This window comes from Leopardus geoffroyi, chromosome C1 (genome assembly GCF_018350155.1).
Source record: "Leopardus geoffroyi isolate Oge1 chromosome C1, O.geoffroyi_Oge1_pat1.0, whole genome shotgun sequence".
Lineage (NCBI taxonomy): Eukaryota > Metazoa > Chordata > Mammalia > Carnivora > Felidae > Leopardus > Leopardus geoffroyi.
Window position 1 is genome coordinate 149,134,145 of NC_059328.1, and position 18,619 is coordinate 149,152,763.

The 18,619-nt window shown below is 34.0% G+C and overlaps 1 protein-coding gene across 11 annotated transcripts in view; it reads right to left on the minus strand.

Annotated features, from left to right (window-relative positions):
- BAZ2B (bromodomain adjacent to zinc finger domain 2B) overlaps positions 1-18,619 on the minus strand; it is a 328,314-nt gene that overhangs the window by 96,083 nt on the left and 213,612 nt on the right. For 8 of the 11 annotated variants that reach the window (XM_045479949.1, XM_045479956.1, XM_045479948.1 and 5 more), the window contains 7 exons: positions 13,063-13,266; positions 12,129-12,527; positions 6,372-6,978; positions 4,483-4,776; positions 3,237-3,297; positions 2,344-2,452; positions 1,992-2,093 (listed from right to left, as the gene is read on the minus strand). In XM_045479949.1, the coding sequence (XP_045335905.1) occupies positions 1,992-2,093; positions 2,344-2,452; positions 3,237-3,297; positions 4,483-4,776; positions 6,372-6,978; positions 12,129-12,527; positions 13,063-13,266 (1,776 nt within the window). The remainder of the gene's footprint in view (positions 1-1,991; positions 2,094-2,343; positions 2,453-3,236; positions 3,298-4,482; positions 4,777-6,371; positions 6,979-12,128; positions 12,528-13,062; positions 13,267-18,619) is intronic. The other 3 variants (XM_045479955.1, XM_045479954.1, XM_045479951.1) reach the window with 1 other exon arrangement.

An 18,619-nucleotide genomic window follows, 5' to 3' on the forward strand; every position in this document is an offset into this window, starting at 1 on the left:
AAAGTATCTTAAAACGATCCAACTTACTAATTTTTTTAAACTGACAGAAGTGCTCTCAAAATTGCTAATATTTTCCCTGAGCAATCTACTGAAATGTTAGCAGCTTAACATATTCTAGATTTAGTAATTCATCATACTTCCTTCATGAATTGATCTCTCAACAAAGCAATATGCATTTGGAAAACACTGATTATGCTTAGTAAAAAGTGAATGGATGTCAAAGAACATTTTACTCTGCTTAATGAGGCTTTATAGATTAAGTCTAATTATCACTGATACAAAACTAAAAATCCTTTATGTATTGAACAGTAATTAGCTTTTCTCTCAGAAGAAAAATCTATTTAACTTAAAAACATAAGGATATCTTTGGCAGAAATAAGACAAGTAAAGATTTGATAACATGAACCAGAAGATTAAAGAATGATTCGAATTTTTAAATAAATTATTGTCTTCTAACATTTTTTTGTGACAAGAAACTGATCCAGCATATATGGAAGTGGGTAAAATAACTCCAAAAATCTGAAAATCTGTTTGGTGACAGATTTAGTTTAAGTTAAACATTTTTTTAAGTTTAAAAAATAAAAAAAGAAAAATTCTAGAATATATTTCAGTAAAGAAGCTAAACCTCAAATAAATCTATTTTGGCATTTTAGAAATACTAGGAAAGAAACAAGTGGACTTGGACATAACTTGTCCCTTAAAAAGTCATGGACAATAATAAAAAATAGGTAATAGTTTGAATGCAAAAGAACACTGTTAGAAACCCTGAGTTCTAGTTATGTCTCTGCCTGGTTGAGACTGTATGATCCTGGAAAATTCCCTTAATCTTTGAGCTCTCAAAATAAATCTCCTGCAGAATTAGGAAGGCCTTTCTTATTTCTCTAACTATAAAATTAGAGGGTAAGATATAATGGAAAAACTGCCCACTCACACTAGAAAATATTTATTGCCAGAAAAATTTTCTTTCTGTGCATTATAATGGGCCAAAAGGGAGAAAGATTCAATCAAGAAAGAAAATATCAACTGCAGTTGGCTGAGCAATTTAACCTTTTGAAACATTTTCATGCATATGATCTCATTTAACCTCACCATAATCCTAGGAGGCAGAAGTAAAATTAGTGCCTTTATTTTGCGGACAAAGAAATTGAGGAAAAGGGGGCATTATTCTGATGTTGTTTGAAATCACAGAACTATTTCATGGGTGAACAAGAATGGTCTCCTCACTCCTTAACTAGGACCTCTTTCAATGGAGCCGATAAAGTTAAAGCGAACAGTTAACCATATGCAGCTGAATCCAAGTAAGAAACAAAAGCAAAACAATAAAGGAAACATATAGGAAATGAAGTCTCTACAGTGGGTTCTTTGTGCTGATTGGTAAGGCTGTATACTTAACTCATAAGTAAAAAGGGAGTTATGGTGATATTTTCAGAGATGTATATAATTAACTAAAAAATTAAATTTCTGTAAAGAGCAGAAATTTTACATCCCTAATATTAAGGAACCTCCCTCCCTCCCTCCCCCCCCACGAAAATGGATCATGTAGCATGGCATAATCAGATGGAAAACATCTTTCAAAAAAACTAAGGCATATTTTTATTCCCTTCTGGACTGACTTCCAACAGCATGTTTTTCCTATTCAAATTAATTTACCTTTCAGTCAGTTTACCTTTCAGGGAACTAATGTTTTCCTATATTTCATGTGAACATGCAGATACTTTTATACCTGTATAAATTATAAAACTGTTGACAAAATTAATAAACAGGAAAAAGTTTACTTAAAAAATTTGAAAAAGAAATCTGTTATGTCAAAGCTCCTTGTTACTGGAATATAGTGGATTGAAGCCTTGGTGTGTGTTAACCACAAAGTTATATGTATAGCTGTATGAATTAACTAACAAAAGTCAATGCTCCAGAGTGTAGTGAAATTTACTTCATTTAGGTTATGGTACTACGTTTCGTTTTAAAGACTGTACTTTTTAAAAAGTGGATACCTGCGGTCCATCTCTGGCTTCATAGAAGTCACCCACTCTTATTTTTGCACTGAAGCTGAAATTGTCCCTTGAGATATCCATTATTCCATTTCTGCTGAGATACTGAAAAAATCACATATTTTTCCACTTCAGGTTTTAATAATTACAACCCAGCTTTGATGTATAGCTTTCTTCAGGACACTAATGTTTTGCATATTCTAGCAAGGGGCTATGGGTTTAGAGAAGATCACTTTAGGTTAAGTACATTAGTCTCATACAAGAGAATATTTTCTGAGAAAGGAGAGCACTTTTTCTTTCCCATAAACATGCGTAATAGGCACCAAATGTATGTTATTTGGTGAAAAGTATGTACCTTTATTACTTCAGGGTATTGCCTAAGTTTCTTTCCACATGGAGCATAATACGCTACTTCTCCTTGAAGGCGCCCTCCAAAGTTTCTTATTCTTGTCTCTCTTTGCCAGCTACACATAACAGAAATGAGGGTTATAACATATTTAATTTTAAGAAAGCTTTTTAAAAAAAAATTAAGAACACATGCTTTTTAGACGGCAGGAAAAATACAAATAAAACAAATATAAGTCCCTAATCATACGACTCAGATACATTTATCATTATTTTGATTAACTAAGTAATTCAATGAAAAATTCACCAGACCCAATTTACAAATATTAAACTCCATTAAATTTCTTAGAAATCGTTAACTGGTATTACTTTGGGTTTTCAGACCAATTCAGTAATGTGTCAATGTGTACTGATGTTTTACACCTGAAAAGCTTTAAGTGGAAAGAGTAAAGTGAACTTGGCTCTCTGCTCCTCGGGGATCATGTACTTCTAATGTAAACAGTCTCAGTTCCACCTAAACCATTTTAGCCAAACTCTGGGCAAGTCCCCCCAGTTTTGCCATAGTGGCTTTTACTGTCCTTTAACCCCATCTTCACAAAAACCTCTCATACTCTTAACTGTGTCCCAGCCCTTTGCCAATGACTCTCTCTTGCTTGCTTCTTTTTCAGTCCTATTCCCACCTGACTGTGTGATTCCATTCCAGATGCGCCATACCTAAACACTGCAGTTCGGCTGAATTTCAGTTTTCTAATATATTAACTTCTTTGCCCTTTGCTCTGGCTCTTCTGCTCTAATGAATACCATGCAGTCTATTCAGTTCTTTTACTAACAGCAGAGAGTGAGAAATCAAACATGCACACATATGTGGAGGAAAGGCCACGAGAGAAATCCTACTTTGCATACCCATATTCCAAAGGAATACGCAGCTCGCGCTCATCTGTTACTCTTCGCCTTTTGGAAGTGCCTTCAAGAAAATTCAGCCAGTTAACATAACAGATTAGCTTGTACAGATGATAATTTTTTGATAGTTTTGAAAATTTTCTTTAAATAATATATCTTAATGACTTGAATCATTTAATGTCTTTCTGCAACTTGTAGGTTATTTTTAGATGGTTTTCAATAAAACACTGTATCAAGTAAAGGCCTTTTTTCCTTCTTTGGTCTGCATGACAGAATAACTGGTCTTTCTAAAGAAAACACAATGGAAGACAAAAATACGTAGCTTTCCTCTCATTTTGTATTTAAAGAAATAGCTAAAGAAGGAGGAGGAAAATAGAAGACAGAGGTTTCAGAAAACCAGATACAGTTGTTTTGAGAATATGACTTTTTAAGATGCTGAAAAATTTCAACAGCTGGCTCATACACTTAAAACTACTATACATCTATGTTCGTATACATCCATAGTCAAAACTACTACCAGGTCTTTAAACCTAAGGGACAAATAGGATTATGATTACATGTAAAATTCTTTATAGACAATGACTAAGTTTCACAAATGCAAATACGTGCCTCTTAAATTAGCAGACTATCATACTGGACTGTGGCAAATGAAAGCAAAACCAGACATTTGTAAGAAAAGAGTGAAATACATAAAACAACATGATATTTTACTATATATCTCTATATTTCCTTAGCTACCAAAATAGAAATAAAAAGTCCTTTTGGAATTCATGTAAAAACTTTTAATGAAGACCTCAGGAAGTTTATAAAAGGTCAAATAGAAAAAAAAAAGATGTGGCATGTTAATGAAATAATAATGCTATTCACTAATACAAACGATATTTGGCTATATGTTGGACAGATATGCAATTGTATCTTAAGTAACCAAGTGAGCTCATTTTTATAAAGTACAAAAAAAGTCCAACTATCCATCAAATTCTAAATTCTAGAAGCATAAACTGAATACCAAAGCAGGAAAGTATTCAAAATCAAGAACTGTCATCAATCGTGTTCTTAAATTGGAAACACAGAAAAAAAAAATGGTAATGGGTCATATCCTTTGAAAATACACATGGACCTTTCTTAGCCAACCTGAAATCTAGCTGTCACACTTGATTCCAATGAGATCATCCCCAGAAAACTGTATAAATAAGAGTTCTTGCTATGGTTCGACTTCTACTTTATAATAATAAAAATAAAGTATAGGTACCAGAGTGTGGACTTGAAGTAAGTGTGGAAGAAGGTGTGCCAAGAAAAGCAGGTGACTGGGATTCAGAACATAAGGCAGCAGGAGCAGAGCCTGGGGCTTTTGCTATGTGGAGGTTACGAGGTGTTGGGTGAGCAGTGAGACTGATGGAAGGGCTTTTGACAGAGGAAGTTGTTTTATTCAGTTTCATTGACGTTTTCTCTCCTTCAGTATCACTATCTGATTCATCTTGGTCTTTATCATCATCATCATCTTCTTCTGATCCTTCTGTATCTGATTCTGAATTACTATCTGATTCTGGGAAGTAAAAGAAGCATTTGTATATTATAACTAGATAATCACCAACATTTGCAGTTTGTATCTAAATGGGATAGTTTAGGAATCAGAATCTGTGATTGAACTCAACTGAGCAACTTTCCTAAAGACTTAATGTAAAAATTACTATCTAACAATCTATTTGAGTACAATGTATGCAGACTACAAATCCTCAAAATTCATTAAAAGTATCAGCTTTACTCAACTCTTTAATCATAAAACAGTTCTTCTCACATGGCACTATTCACATGATGAGTTCTGCTTAGTGGCTTCAAAATCACTTTTAATTTAATATAGAAACTAAGGTATAGAGGGAATAGAATTGATTATTTAAATTAATAGATTCCAATAGCTTTAGAAGTATACGAGGTTCAGTATGAGGAAGAGAAGTCTGGAACTACCATCATTCTTTCATCTGGACTTTGAGGTAAAAGAAAACCATTTTCTGAGAGATTCTTGACTTTTCAGGCTGCAGTTATTCTATTTAGGTGCACAATTTCATCAGGCTTCACCAAAGACCAGGTTACAGATATAATTATGTGTGATCACTTAATGGTTTAATAATTTAAGTTTGTTCTAGCAATGTAGTTCTATAAAAGTATCTCTTCCTATAGATATGTATAATCTACTCCTGGATTAAACTTGATAAACGCAGGCCTGATGCTTGGAATGTATCTTAAAGGTTCCCAGAATAACAGCTTTTGTGGAATCTGCCTATGTTGAAATTTGTCATAAAAACTGTCTTCAAAAGTTATTAATAATGGTAGTCATATTCTATCATGTAAAGTTGTGTTTATGGGAATCCCAGGAAAAAATATTATCAGGAAAAGCTGTTCTTACACTGAGCGACTTTAGATACTTTAAGTTGTATAACTGACTATATTTTCCTATTTATATTGGTAGCTAGAAAATTTACCATTGGACTTGTGGAGGGTCAGTAATAAGTCCAAATATTATTTATAATATGTATTTCATCTTGGTATTTAAGATTTAAACTATCTTATATTTTATGCTTCCAATCTTCTGTGGAACAAGGAGGAGAGTTAAGGGGAAGAAAAACAGAAAGAAGTTTTAAAAAATACTAGAAAGCGAATTAAAAAATAAAATCAAGGAGTACTCTACTTGTTATTATACAAATTCTGTGTTGCTAATGGACAATCATAGGGATTTAGGTTTTTAGCACTTTCTAAATGACTGTGACTACAATTGTACCTCAGTGAAAATACCTGCTGAAACACTTAAACAGGTAGCAGAAGAGATGAAAAAGAAAAGACAAATGAGTGGTCATGAATTAAATGAAAATTAAGCCAAGTTTGTGATTTCTTAATTCCTGCATCATTTATATTCATTTAAAGTTATTTGTTTAATGTTAAATGAATAACAAAGCTGAGAATTTAACTAGGATTTCCAATTTCAGTTCCTCCTATATTTTACCAGCTCATTACAGAAAGGCACATAGCTGTGGGAAACACAGTGAATGACAATGATTATAAGTCTGTGAACTAAGATCCTCCTTAAAATGTTTTGGTTCAGATAGCATTTACAGAAATACTTCAAATTTAAAAATAAAAAATAACCTGATTGGCTGTCATCAGATTCATCATCTTCATCATCTTCCTCATCTTCTTCCTCATCATCTTCTTCTTCATCCTCATTTGAATCTTCAGAATCTTTACTACTGGGAATGTCTGAATCTGTTCCCCTGAACTGTTCCACTAAAGATTTTGCAGGGTGGGGGTGATGCTGTGTTTTCACTGGGTTTACATTATTGCTAACTGCTCTTTCCTTCCCTTGACTATGCAGTATGGGAGAGGCGGAGGGGGTTACAGTTGTCTGACTGCCAGGGGTTCTTCTCCCACCTGTACTCAAATTTACAGGTGAGGAAAAAGGGGTGCTGCTTGGAGTAGCGATGTTTTCATTAATCTTACTCTGCATTTTAGTTTTGGTAGTAAGTGCTAGAGGAGCTTCTTGAATGACACTTTGAATAACTCCATTTGGTTGGTGATTACCTAAAAGTGCATTTGTCAAGAATGGATTAGGGTGGTTGTTTTCTGACGTCTGTTTTGGATGTGCTGGTGAACTAGAGGTTGCTTTCGGATTTGACAAAGCTGCAATAACCTTCTTCAAGCTCTTGGATGACTCTTGTTTCTTTAACTGTGCTGGGAATGTCTGTTTATATTGTTCCTGTGAAAACAAAAGTTAAAAAACAAAACAACAATGTACCATAAAAACAAAGATTACTTGTATTTGCCTTCCATATCTGACAATGGCTACTCATATACAAATTTAAATCATGATATACAAGTGCTTAAAATTAGTGGCAGTGATGACTAGTTGGTTGCTGAAACTTGGCTAGACATAATATATATTTAAAATTCAGTTAGTCTTTGTCCTTTCAAAATATAGGTTTCCCCTCTCTCATTACTATGGTCCCCTGTGTCTCAATAATCTAAATTTGCAATGCTGAAAACATCTTTTACTTTTCTTTCTTCCAAGTCAGCCATATTCCTATGTCTTTTGGACTCTTTCATCAGAATATTGCTCATACATAAGCCATACCATCATTTCTTCCCACACAACTCCCAACATATATATCCTCATGCCATTTTTATCTTAATTTAAACTATTTTAGCGCCTTGGTCAAAAGCTTTAGTGTCTCCTCTGTCACTGACAACTTTATAAGGCCTAAATACTTAACTTTGAGCCTCAAGTTACTTTTCAAGTTATAACTTTCTAGTCAAACTGTACTATTTGCCATGCCCTGTTCATGTCATACTTCCACCACCTCCGCATTTTGCTATAATCCTTTTCTCTGTGTGAAACGTCCTCCTCTTCTAAATCGCAAGCTGACAAAATCTTGCTCATCCTTCAAAATCCAGCCCAAAAAGCTTTCCATGTTTGTTCCAGCCAGAAGCACTCATGACTTCTATCCTTTGAACCCCGTTACCTCTTATTTGTTACCGGATACTACCTGCAGTATGCATGATATGAAGCTGCTGGGATTGCTGGCTCAACATTGTGTGGAGTCTACCTTGGAGTCCCTTTAGCACATTAGCATTAGAAAGAGTATAATAAAACAGTTTAGAAAAAATACACTTTACTTGGAAAAAAATGATTTGTAAACCATTAAGCTATAAAATTTACATCTGTAAATAAGAAATAAAAACTTATTTGGCTCTCAGAATCTTGATAAGAATAAAACCACATGAACTTTATTAAATTTGTATAATTAAAATAGTACTTAAGTAGAGGGGCACCTGGGTGGCTCAGTCGGTTAAATGTCCGACTTCGGCTCAGGTCATGATCTCACGGTTCCTGGGTTCGAGCCCCGTGTCGGGCTCTGTGCTGACAGATCAGAGCCTGGAGCCTGCCTCAGATTCTGTGTCTCCCTCTCTCTCTGCTCCTCCCCACTCATGATCTGTCTCTCTCTCAAAAATTAAATAAACATTTAAAAAAATTAAAAACTTAAGTAGAATGATTAAAGTATTTTAAGTAGTGTTGAATTTCAGAAGGTCAAAGTCTGTAACGAAAATGGTTGCCTTAGAATTAAAATCGGTAGCACTGTCAGCATTGAACCTGGGCTCTGAACATTCTAGCCAGCAAAAATTTGTGGTGGGCATTTCAGAGTATAAATGCAGATGGAATGCAATATAGAATAATGTATTAAATCTTTTACAGCAGCAGTGCTAGTAAGCAGTATGCAATTCCTACATAAACTTCTTTATCTTATTTAATATCCTCACTGTATTAGTTTAGAAAATTAAGTTAATTCTTTGTAAACAAAGACTGTCACATAATATTCATACCTAAGGCAATGCTTCACAAAAGAACGTGCTTAATTAGCATTTATTCAGTGATTAAATATGGGAAGTTATACTAAATAATTGCATTTACCTTTTAAAAATAACTTCATGGCAAGATTCTTATATAAAATACATTATGTAAAAATGCATTAATATACTTAATTTTAAATAGTTTCAATATAAAAATATTGTATATTATATATAAGTATTTAATATGTACTGAGATTTCAGCAGAAAAATTTAGTATGTTTTCATTTCTTAGAACAAAATTATGTCACATAATCATTTTGTACTCTTTTTTATAGGTATTAAATTTTCCTTCTAAATACATAGGATCAAAACAGTCATGAAAACAAAACCTTGTCCTTTAGTTTTATATTTTAATTTTCTGAAATTCATTTTCACTTAATTCTAAAGAATCACTTTCCATATATTGACACCTGAAGGTTTTCAAAAAAACCCCAAAGATCACTGTATTTCACCCTATGACTAGTATCAGTTACTCCTTTAAAGCAAACATGTTGTCCTTTTTGATACTAGAGGTGGTACATAAAAAGGGAGGCGGGGGGGGGGGGAAATTGAGAACTGCACAACAGCAAATGTCTTGCTGCTTTAAGACAGCCACTTAGATGAGGAGAGTATGGGAAGACAGGTTTGAAGCTCTGTGCTTCCTTCAAGTTTTTGCTCCCCCAGCCCTTACCTGAGTCTGCAGTCCACAAAAAAAAAAAAAAAAAAATCTAAGCAAAACTTGATAAAGAATATTCACTACTGGTATCTATATCCAATTAATGTATATTGATTTGAATTAAATGTCTATATTATAAGGGTATAGAAAGAGCCAATGATTAAATAATACTAAAAAAAAAAAAATCATAGACTAGTAGGGGAGGCAGATACATGGCAGGTAACATGAAATAATTGAGATTATCATAGGAATAAACCAAAATTCTATATGTTAGACTGTCATATAAAGAAAGAGAGCTGATGTAAGAAAAATATTTATAAAATACCCTGTAACTCAATGCTAGGTACCAAGAAAAAGTACACAAAGTTATTTAGAGTTTAGTCTAATGCGAATGTCCATTCACATAAAATATTTCCCATGAACTACAATTATCAGTTCAGAAACACCACATTGTTTCATCTTATCATGGGCTTGGTTTAAGAATGACGTTGGTTTAAAATCCTTCTGTTCTTTAATTGTTATGTAATGTTAGCGAGGGATTTAATCTCTCTAAGCTTTAGTTTCTTTACCTCACACAATTTTGTAAGCATCACATAAGATCATATGTGTAGGAAGTCTGGCTTGGCCACATTTATTAAGCAAGTGTTTAATAAGTGACTTTCTAACAGGCAGTCATATAAAATTCTTTAAATAAGAAACATTTAAGAAACTCTTTGAAACTTAAGAAACCTTTCAAAATACAAATAACTCCTAATATGCTCTCTAATTTATCTTAAAGTAGGATACACATTAATTAAAAATTAAAATAACCCAAACAGTGTAAATTTTAGTTTGCTTAATTTACTCATAGGCAATAATGTGATGCCAGAAATAATACCTCCTTCTTATTGAGCATCACAAATTATCATATGCATGATATTATACCATTGGTCATTCTGTTTAGATCAGTGGTTTTCAAATCTGGCTATACATTTGAAAGCTTTTGATATGTGCAATACCTTGGTCTCAACAGACTAAGAGATTCTGATTTAATTGTTCTAAGGTATTATTCCTTTTTTTAAAGTTTTCCAAGTAATTCTAATGTATCCTTAGGCTTGAGAACTATGCATTTAGATTCTCAACAAAGCCTGATTTGTTCACGTAATTTTACTTTGACCCTGTTCTTAAATTCTTCTCAGTGCAGTAAGAGTTAATGGACAAGGACATTATAACTTTTTTGAGAAAGGCAGCTATCACAGAGGTTAAGAACAAGGATTCTAGTACTACTGCTTAGATTTGAATTTTAACTCTGTCACTAACTAGCAGTGTGATCTTGGGAGAGTTATTTTTTTTTTTTTTCCAGTTGTCAACCTTTGATTCTTTTATTTATACTACTAGCAACATTTAACAAAAATGGCCATGCCTCTTCTTTTTTTTTTTTTTTAAGCCTACTTTTTTTTTTCAATATATGAAATTTATTGTCAAATTGGTTTCCATACAACACCCAGTGCTCATCCCAAAAGGTGCCCTCCTCAATACCCATCACCCACCCTCCCCTCCCTCCCACCCCCCATCAACCCTCAGTTTGTTCTCAGTTTTTAACAGTCTCTTATGCTTTGGCTGGGAGAGTTATTTTTTATGAATCTCAATTTGATGATCTGTAAATGGGCATTATAATATTAGTAGCATTTACAGATGTTAGTGTCCAATGAGTAAATGCATATTCAGCACTTAAAACAACAGCTGGCAAACAGCAAGAGCTTTACAAGTTATCTAATGGGATTAAGAGGTCTAATGATAATTTTTGTAATCAAAAGACAGGATACTTTGTTCAAACATAATATTTTTTCTCTACTCTGGATTGGTTCTAGAATAAAAGGCACTGGTCATTTAATTACTAGAATTCTACTAGACATATGAATGTAGACTATGTAGAAATATAAAATCAATAGCAAGAAAATAAAGATGAAAAAATTCTCTGATTATTGGTTCTGGTATTTGTATAAATAAAAATTACTCAAAATATTTTATATTTCATGTAGTTGAGTCTAATGTGAATGTCCATTCACATGAAATATTTCCCATGAACTACCATTATCATTTCAGAAACACCAAATTATTTCATCTTAATCATGGGATTTGATACAAGAATGATCTTGGTTTAAAATCCTTCTGCTCTTTACTTGTTATTTAGAACAAGTAAAGACTCAGTCAGGTGAGTGTCCGACTTTGGCTCAGGTCATGATCTCACAGTTCCTGAGTTTGAGCCCTGCATCATGCTCTCTGCAGTCAGTGCAGAGCCTGCTTGAGATCTTCTGTCCTCCTCTCTCTTTGCCCCTCCCCACTTGGGCATTCAACCGTTCTCTCTCTCTCTCAAAAATAAATACACATTAAAATAAATGATTCTTCATAAAATCGTTCGTTCTCTCTCTCTCTTAAAAATAAATAACATTAAAATAAATGATTCTTCATGAAGGATTTTTATGCTTGTGGTTGATAAAGTATAGGACCACAGAGGTAAATGACTCAAGTTCATTTCTTTAAAGAAGAATATATTGATATTAGAAAAAAAGGACATTGATCTTAAAGAAAAGTAATTTGGAGTATATCTTATTCAAATGTATTTCTCCCCTTTCTGCTAAATCATTAAACCTCAGGAAAAATAACACGACTGTGTGCCAAAAATACATTAAGCAGATGTATATGTAAATATAAAATCAGAGAAATCTGATGTGCATATGCTATTCCTGGTAACTAATAAAGTATGAAAATAAGAGTAGAATTTCATTTAAACTAGCATATTGTAAGACTATATAAAAGCTCCTTTTCTAATAATAAAATTATTTTATAAATAATTTTTAACTCACCCGTTTGGATCGCATTTCACTGGTCAAAGGACTAGATTCTTCAGAGGTATTTTTATTCCCTGCTTTAAGTACATCAGGAGAAGAAGGAACTATGAGTTTCATGTAAGTTTCCTTTTTGGCTTGATTTACCAAAGATAAAGGTTTCACATTGGACACCAATCCCGTAGACTGTATTACACTTGTGTGTTTGTTCACAGATTCCTCCTTTGCCTGAGAGCTTTGGAAAATATATGGAAGCTGCTGTGACAAAACCTGAGGCTGCTTCTGCTGGGATTGGAATGATGGGTGAGTCTGGGACTCAGACACAAGAGGTAATGGCTGCTGTATTCTTTTTTCCTGGGCTTTTTCAGTTGCTTTCTGTCCATCTGCTTTTGGGTCTGAAATACCATGTAATAGCACCTGTAAATAAAAATAAAAAAGCAACTTTTCAATATCTATTAAAACAAAGAACATCAAGCAGTTGGAGAAAAAGGGTACTTTAAAAAGTTTTTTGGGGCGCCTGGGTGGCTCAGTCGGTTGAGCGTCCAACTTCGGCTCAGGTCATGATCTCTCGGCTTGTGAGTTCAGGCCCCGCCTCGGGCTCTGTGCTGACAGCTCAGAGCCTGGAGCCTCTTCAGATTCTGTGTCTTTCTCTCTCTGTCTCTGCCCCTCCCCCGCTCACACTGTCTCTCTCTGTCTCTCAAAAATAAATAAACATTAAAAAAAAAATTAGAAAGTTTTTCTAGTGACTTTAGGTAGATATATAAAGCTCACTAAAAAAATACACGAAATGTCCCTTTAAAAATGTTTCTCCATCTCCTATTCTTTCTTGTGCAAATATAAAAACTAACAGCAATGATTAACTTTAAACTTTAGGGACTCTTACAGTCAAGATAAAGCAGTTAATTCCTAAATATGCATAATGTGTGGATACTGCCAATGAAACTGTTTATACCTGGTTGTTACTTTTATGCTGTGCTTCGCTCTCTGAATCAGAATCATCATCTTCACTTTCTTCAATACTTTGATCTTCTTCTTCTTCATCTTCCTCTAGATCATCTGAATCACTACTACTAATGCCTTCACTTGAGGTGTCTGATGATGTACCCGAATCACTATCACTGTTGCTAGAACTTTCCATAGCTTTCTTCCTTGGTTTCTGGATAAAGACAAATTTTTAGCAAGACTTCATTTTTGAAAAAAATTCAAAGTTCAGTAAGAGGTATGATTTTTAATTTTCAAGTGGTATTTCAATTTCAAAATATCACTTTAGAAAAAAGGAAAAAGTCACATGTTGTAAGGGCAATTATTCAATAAATGAATCCAATTAACTTATCTGATAGGAATTCTCCAATAAAAAATACAGGCTCGGGGCACCTGGGTGGCGCAGTTGGTTAAGCGTCCGATTTCAGCCAGGTCACGATCTCGCGGTCCGTGAGTTCGAGCCCCGCGTCAGGCTCTGGGCTGATGGCTCAGAGCCTGGAGCCTGTTTCCGATTCTGTGTCTCCCTCTCTCTCTGCCCCTCCCCCGTTCATGCTCTGTCTCTCTCTGTCCCAAAAATAAATAAACGTTGAAAAAAAAAATTTAAATAAAAAAAAAAAAATACAGGCTCTGCATGTACGGAATATTAGAAACATCAAGCATATATGTAGATCTATTCATATGATGGCCATGCTTCAAAATGTATGACAGATTAAAAAGAGAAATTTACAAAATAATAATTCCAATTATTGTAAGGGTTACAGACACTGAAGTTCTCTATTTAGCTTTAGTCCTCTTTTTTATGCAGATGGTGAGTCAGTAGCCTAATATTTACATACAACATGCCAAACATACCCTTCCAGGTGCTGGACAACAATGATGTTTAAGACAGAGCCCTTGCCTTCAAGAAACTTACATTCTAGTGCTGGCGGTGGTAGAATAAATAAATGACTAATATAAAAGCAAAAAAATTCCATATAGTAGTAAGTACTGTAGAGAAAATAAAATATGTAGCAAAAGACTTAGGGGGCTGCTCTAGCAAGGAATTTAATTTTTGTATTTCACTTCACAAAAGATAGAAAATATGATAAAGACATTAATTTCTGGAACCTTTAAGGCTCTACAGGAAGAAGAAAATCCAAAATTGATACAAAGTGACATTAGGTCACATTAAAAAAGTTTTGTGTTTAAAGGACAGACAATGGTAGTGCATAAAAAGGAGGGAAAATCATGACATGAATTATAACTAAACAGCTATATAACAATGGAAAAGTTAAAAGTCTGCCAACAGGAAGACTGAAAAGAAGAAATATTAACAAGGTACAGGAATAGATTGAGTATAATTCAAAGTTACATAGGAACATTTCAGTAGGATTTGCTGATAGATAAAATAAAGAAAAAATATAGAAAAATCAGCAATAAATTACAAAAGTAATGAATTACAAAAGTTATGGTCTTAACGGAAATATACTCTGTCATGACTAATGAGTCTGGGGAATGAAAGACAATAATACACTTCCACAAAAAGAAGCCAGGTTGAAGTGATAGTTACAGACTGCAAATTAGGACTCTTTCCTTTTTGCTTTCTGAAATTTAAGTTAAATAAAATAAAATGCATATGAGTGAAGAGAGTCACTCCTGTTGAGATATTCTGCATGCAATGATACTCTGTATTAACTGCTCCAAATTAGCAACCATAATGCTTCCTCTGGAAATACAATAAGCCAAATACTGGTTACCATTATTCCTTGAACTATCTCTTTCCCTCAGAGTAAAGCAAGAGTGATGAGAAATAATGTGGGTAACACGGAATGAAAAAGACCAAAGTAGAGATTAAAGGGAAACAATAGTAACATAGAAAAATTAAGTCTACCATTTATTTGGCAGAGAAACATCTTCTTCATTGTAACCAAAATCTATTAGGGGTTTAGCAAGATTATGAAAATCATGGAGTCTAAACAGAAGTTATCACTTTGGGTTTTACTAGAGGCTAAGAAAGGAAAGGAAAAAAGTGAGATACAGTAATTTACCAGAGAAAAATAAACTCCTATTCCAATACCCAAGTAATCTGTATAGTTTTTAATTTAAAGGTGGCACGAGAAAGGGAGTCTACATGCCTCAAGAGTGGGTCTAGAGGTGTGGGTTCTAAAGTTTTAATGTGCAAAATATTTACTTGCTGAACTTGCAACAACCAGCAGATTCCAGAGTCCCAATTCCAAACAGGACACAGGGATCTACATTAACAAGCACTTTAATGTGATTCTGGTGCAGGTGGTCTTTGCAGACCATACACTGACAGTATACAAAGAGTCTGTGCCTCTATAATGTAACAAATTTAGTCCCCATATTAAAAAAATATATAGAAGTTAATGGACAAGTCGAGGTATTAGAGGAAAAGAGAAAATAAGTTTCAGTACAATCAATTTCATCTCCTTAATCTCTATTACGTGTGTGTGTGTGTCTGTCTTTTGTAGTCACACACAATTAAGTACACAATTAAGTAGTGAGTCTCTTTCCTGTCACTTAAACATTTTAAAAATGAATCTTCTTAAGTTATCAAAAAGCGATCAAAAAAGAGCTTATTAACCACCATTCGCACCCTATTCCAAGCTAGGAAAGCTTTTAAGAATCCTCTCCTTGAACTTTCATTTCATTGTATACTTCTTTCTTTCAATAACAAAACAAATTCAAGGCTATTATGTACCAGACATAGTTGCTCTAGTCTCTGGGGATACAAGGGTATGACAGCAACTCTGCCCTAGTGGTAACAGGGAGAACAGAATCAACAAACAATATAATTAGGTGTTTTTAGTGATGTATACCACAACTAAAATAGGATTCTTGGATTGATTGTGTGTGCTGGGGGTGAGGATGGGCATAAAGATTTAGATGCAGTTATCAGGTAAGACCATTTTGAGCTGAGACCTAAATGGAGAGTGAGAGACACTCACATGAAGATAAAAGTAGAGCCTTTCAACACAGGGGAAAGACCAAAGGCAACAGCCATGAAATAAGTTTGATATGTTCAAAGACTTGGAAAGGTCAGCTATCAGTTATAGCACAGGGAGCCAGAGAGAGAAAGAGCCACAGGAAACAAGGTTGAATGGACTGGCAGGGGTCAGATTATATGGGGTCTTATAAGACTTGACAAGGATTTTAGTCTGAGGGGGATAGGAAACACTGGAAGGAGTGATAACATAAAATTATTTTAAAACCACAAAAACTCACTTATGTTTTTAAGAAGACTGTCTGCATGTAAAAAGTAGCTTGTTACTGACTTGTAATAGCAGGAGTGGAACTTATTTAAACTTGAATTGTTTTATTTCCCCCCCCCCCCAACAGGCTGTATATGTATTTTAGTCTGTGACTTATATTGTTTAATTTGAAATATCTACATTTATTCTAAATAATCACACATTCTATATGAGGGAATTGGACTTAATGATTGTCAATGAACACTACTGACATAGCAACCCCCAGAAGGAATTACTGAAATTAGCTGAAGAACATTTTTTCAAACTACACATGAAAAAGGTTACCGAAGCAATGTTTAAAAAGCTTTTAAAAAGGAAAAACACTGGGCAAAAAATATATATAAGATTTTCTTCCTTAGTTCCAATGTCCTTCATTCCCATTTTACTTGACAACCTACTACCACAAATTCATGCCAGACAATGACTTACCCAGAGGCAGAAGTGCTCTTTTTCTGAAATTTTAAGTTCTAGTATCCCTCACTTTGATAACCAACCTCTCTCTAGTGTCATTTCAACATAGATGCCTACAGACACCACCACGGTACCTCAGAATCCAACACTTTATATCATTAAAAAAGTGCCCCTGTAAGTTTTTACTACTTGCTACAGGAAATATTTTTTACTTTAATAGCACCGATTTTGCTTAGAAATGTCGATGTAGATTCCTTACTAAAGCTAAGAACAGAATCTATTTCATACGTATGCTGCTAAAGTCTTGCTCAATGCCTTGTATACTGTGGAAGCACTGGAGAGTACAGATGTTACTAGATTTTAGCACTATTTCTAAGAGGTACATTCCATCCCCAAACAGCAGAAAACACATTCTTTTAAGTACATGTGGAACATTCTCCAGGATAGATCATGTTAGCCCACAAAAGAAGCCTCTATAAATTCCAAAAGACTAAAATCATATCATGCATCTTTTCCAACCACAACGTATGAAACTAGAAACCAAACACAAGAAAAAATTGGAAAGCACACAACTACATGAAGTCTAAATAACACACTACAAAACAATGAACAGATCAACTAAGAAATCAGAGGGGAATCAAAAAATATATGGAGGCAAATGAAAATACAACAGTCCCAAATCTTTGGGATGCAGCAAAAGCTGTTCAAGAAGGAAGTTTATAGCAATACAGGTATACCTAAAGGAACAAGAAAATCTCAAATAAACAATCTAAACTTGCAACCAAAAGTAAACAGAAAAAGAACAAAGCTCAAAGCCAGTAAAAGAACAAAAATAATAAAGATTGGAGCAGAAATAAATGAGAGAGATTGGAGCAGAAATAAATGAAAGAGACTAAAAGAACCAGGAGCTGGTTCTTTGAAAAGATAAAAAAAATTGATAAACCTTTAAGCCAGACTCATCAAGAAATTAAGACAGGACTCAAATAAATAAAATCAGAAATGAAAGATGAGAAATAATAACTGGTATTACAGAAATACAATGGATTATAAAAGAATACTCTGAAAAATTACATGCCAACAAACTGGACAACCCAGAAGAAATGGATAAATTCCCAGAAACATATAATCTTACAAAACTAAATCAAGAATAAATAGAAAATTTGAAGAGATCAATTACTAGTCATGAAACTGAATCAATAATCAAAAGCTCCCAACAAACGCCAGATGGCTTCACAGGTGAATTCTACCAAACTCTTAAAGAAGAGATACTTACTTTTTGCAAACTCTTCCAATAAATAGAAGAGGAAGGAAAGCTTCCAAGTTCATTCTATGAGACCAACATTACCCTGATACCAAAACCAGATAAAGACATTACAAAAAGGAAAAAAAAAAAAAAAAAAAAAGAAAGCTACAGGCCAATATCTCTGATGAACATTACAAAAATCCTCAACAAAATACTAGCAAACTGAATCCAAAAAAAGTCACTCACCACAATCAAGTGGGATTTACTCCAGAAATGCAGAAATGCAAGGGTGGTTCAATATTCACAAATCAATGTGATACATCATATTAATAAGAGGAAAGATAGAAAACATTTGATCATCTCAGTAGATCCATGATAGTATTTGACAAAGTACAACATTCATTCATGATAAACTATCAACAAAGTAAGTTTACAGGGAACATATCCCAACATAATAAAGGCCATATATGAAAACCCCACAGCTAACATCATATTTAATCATGAAAAACGGAGAGCTTTTCCTCTAAGATTAGGACCAAGACAAGGATGTCCATCCTTACCACTTTTATAATGGAAGTCCTGGTACATAGTACTAGAAGTCCTGGCCACAGCAATTACCGAAG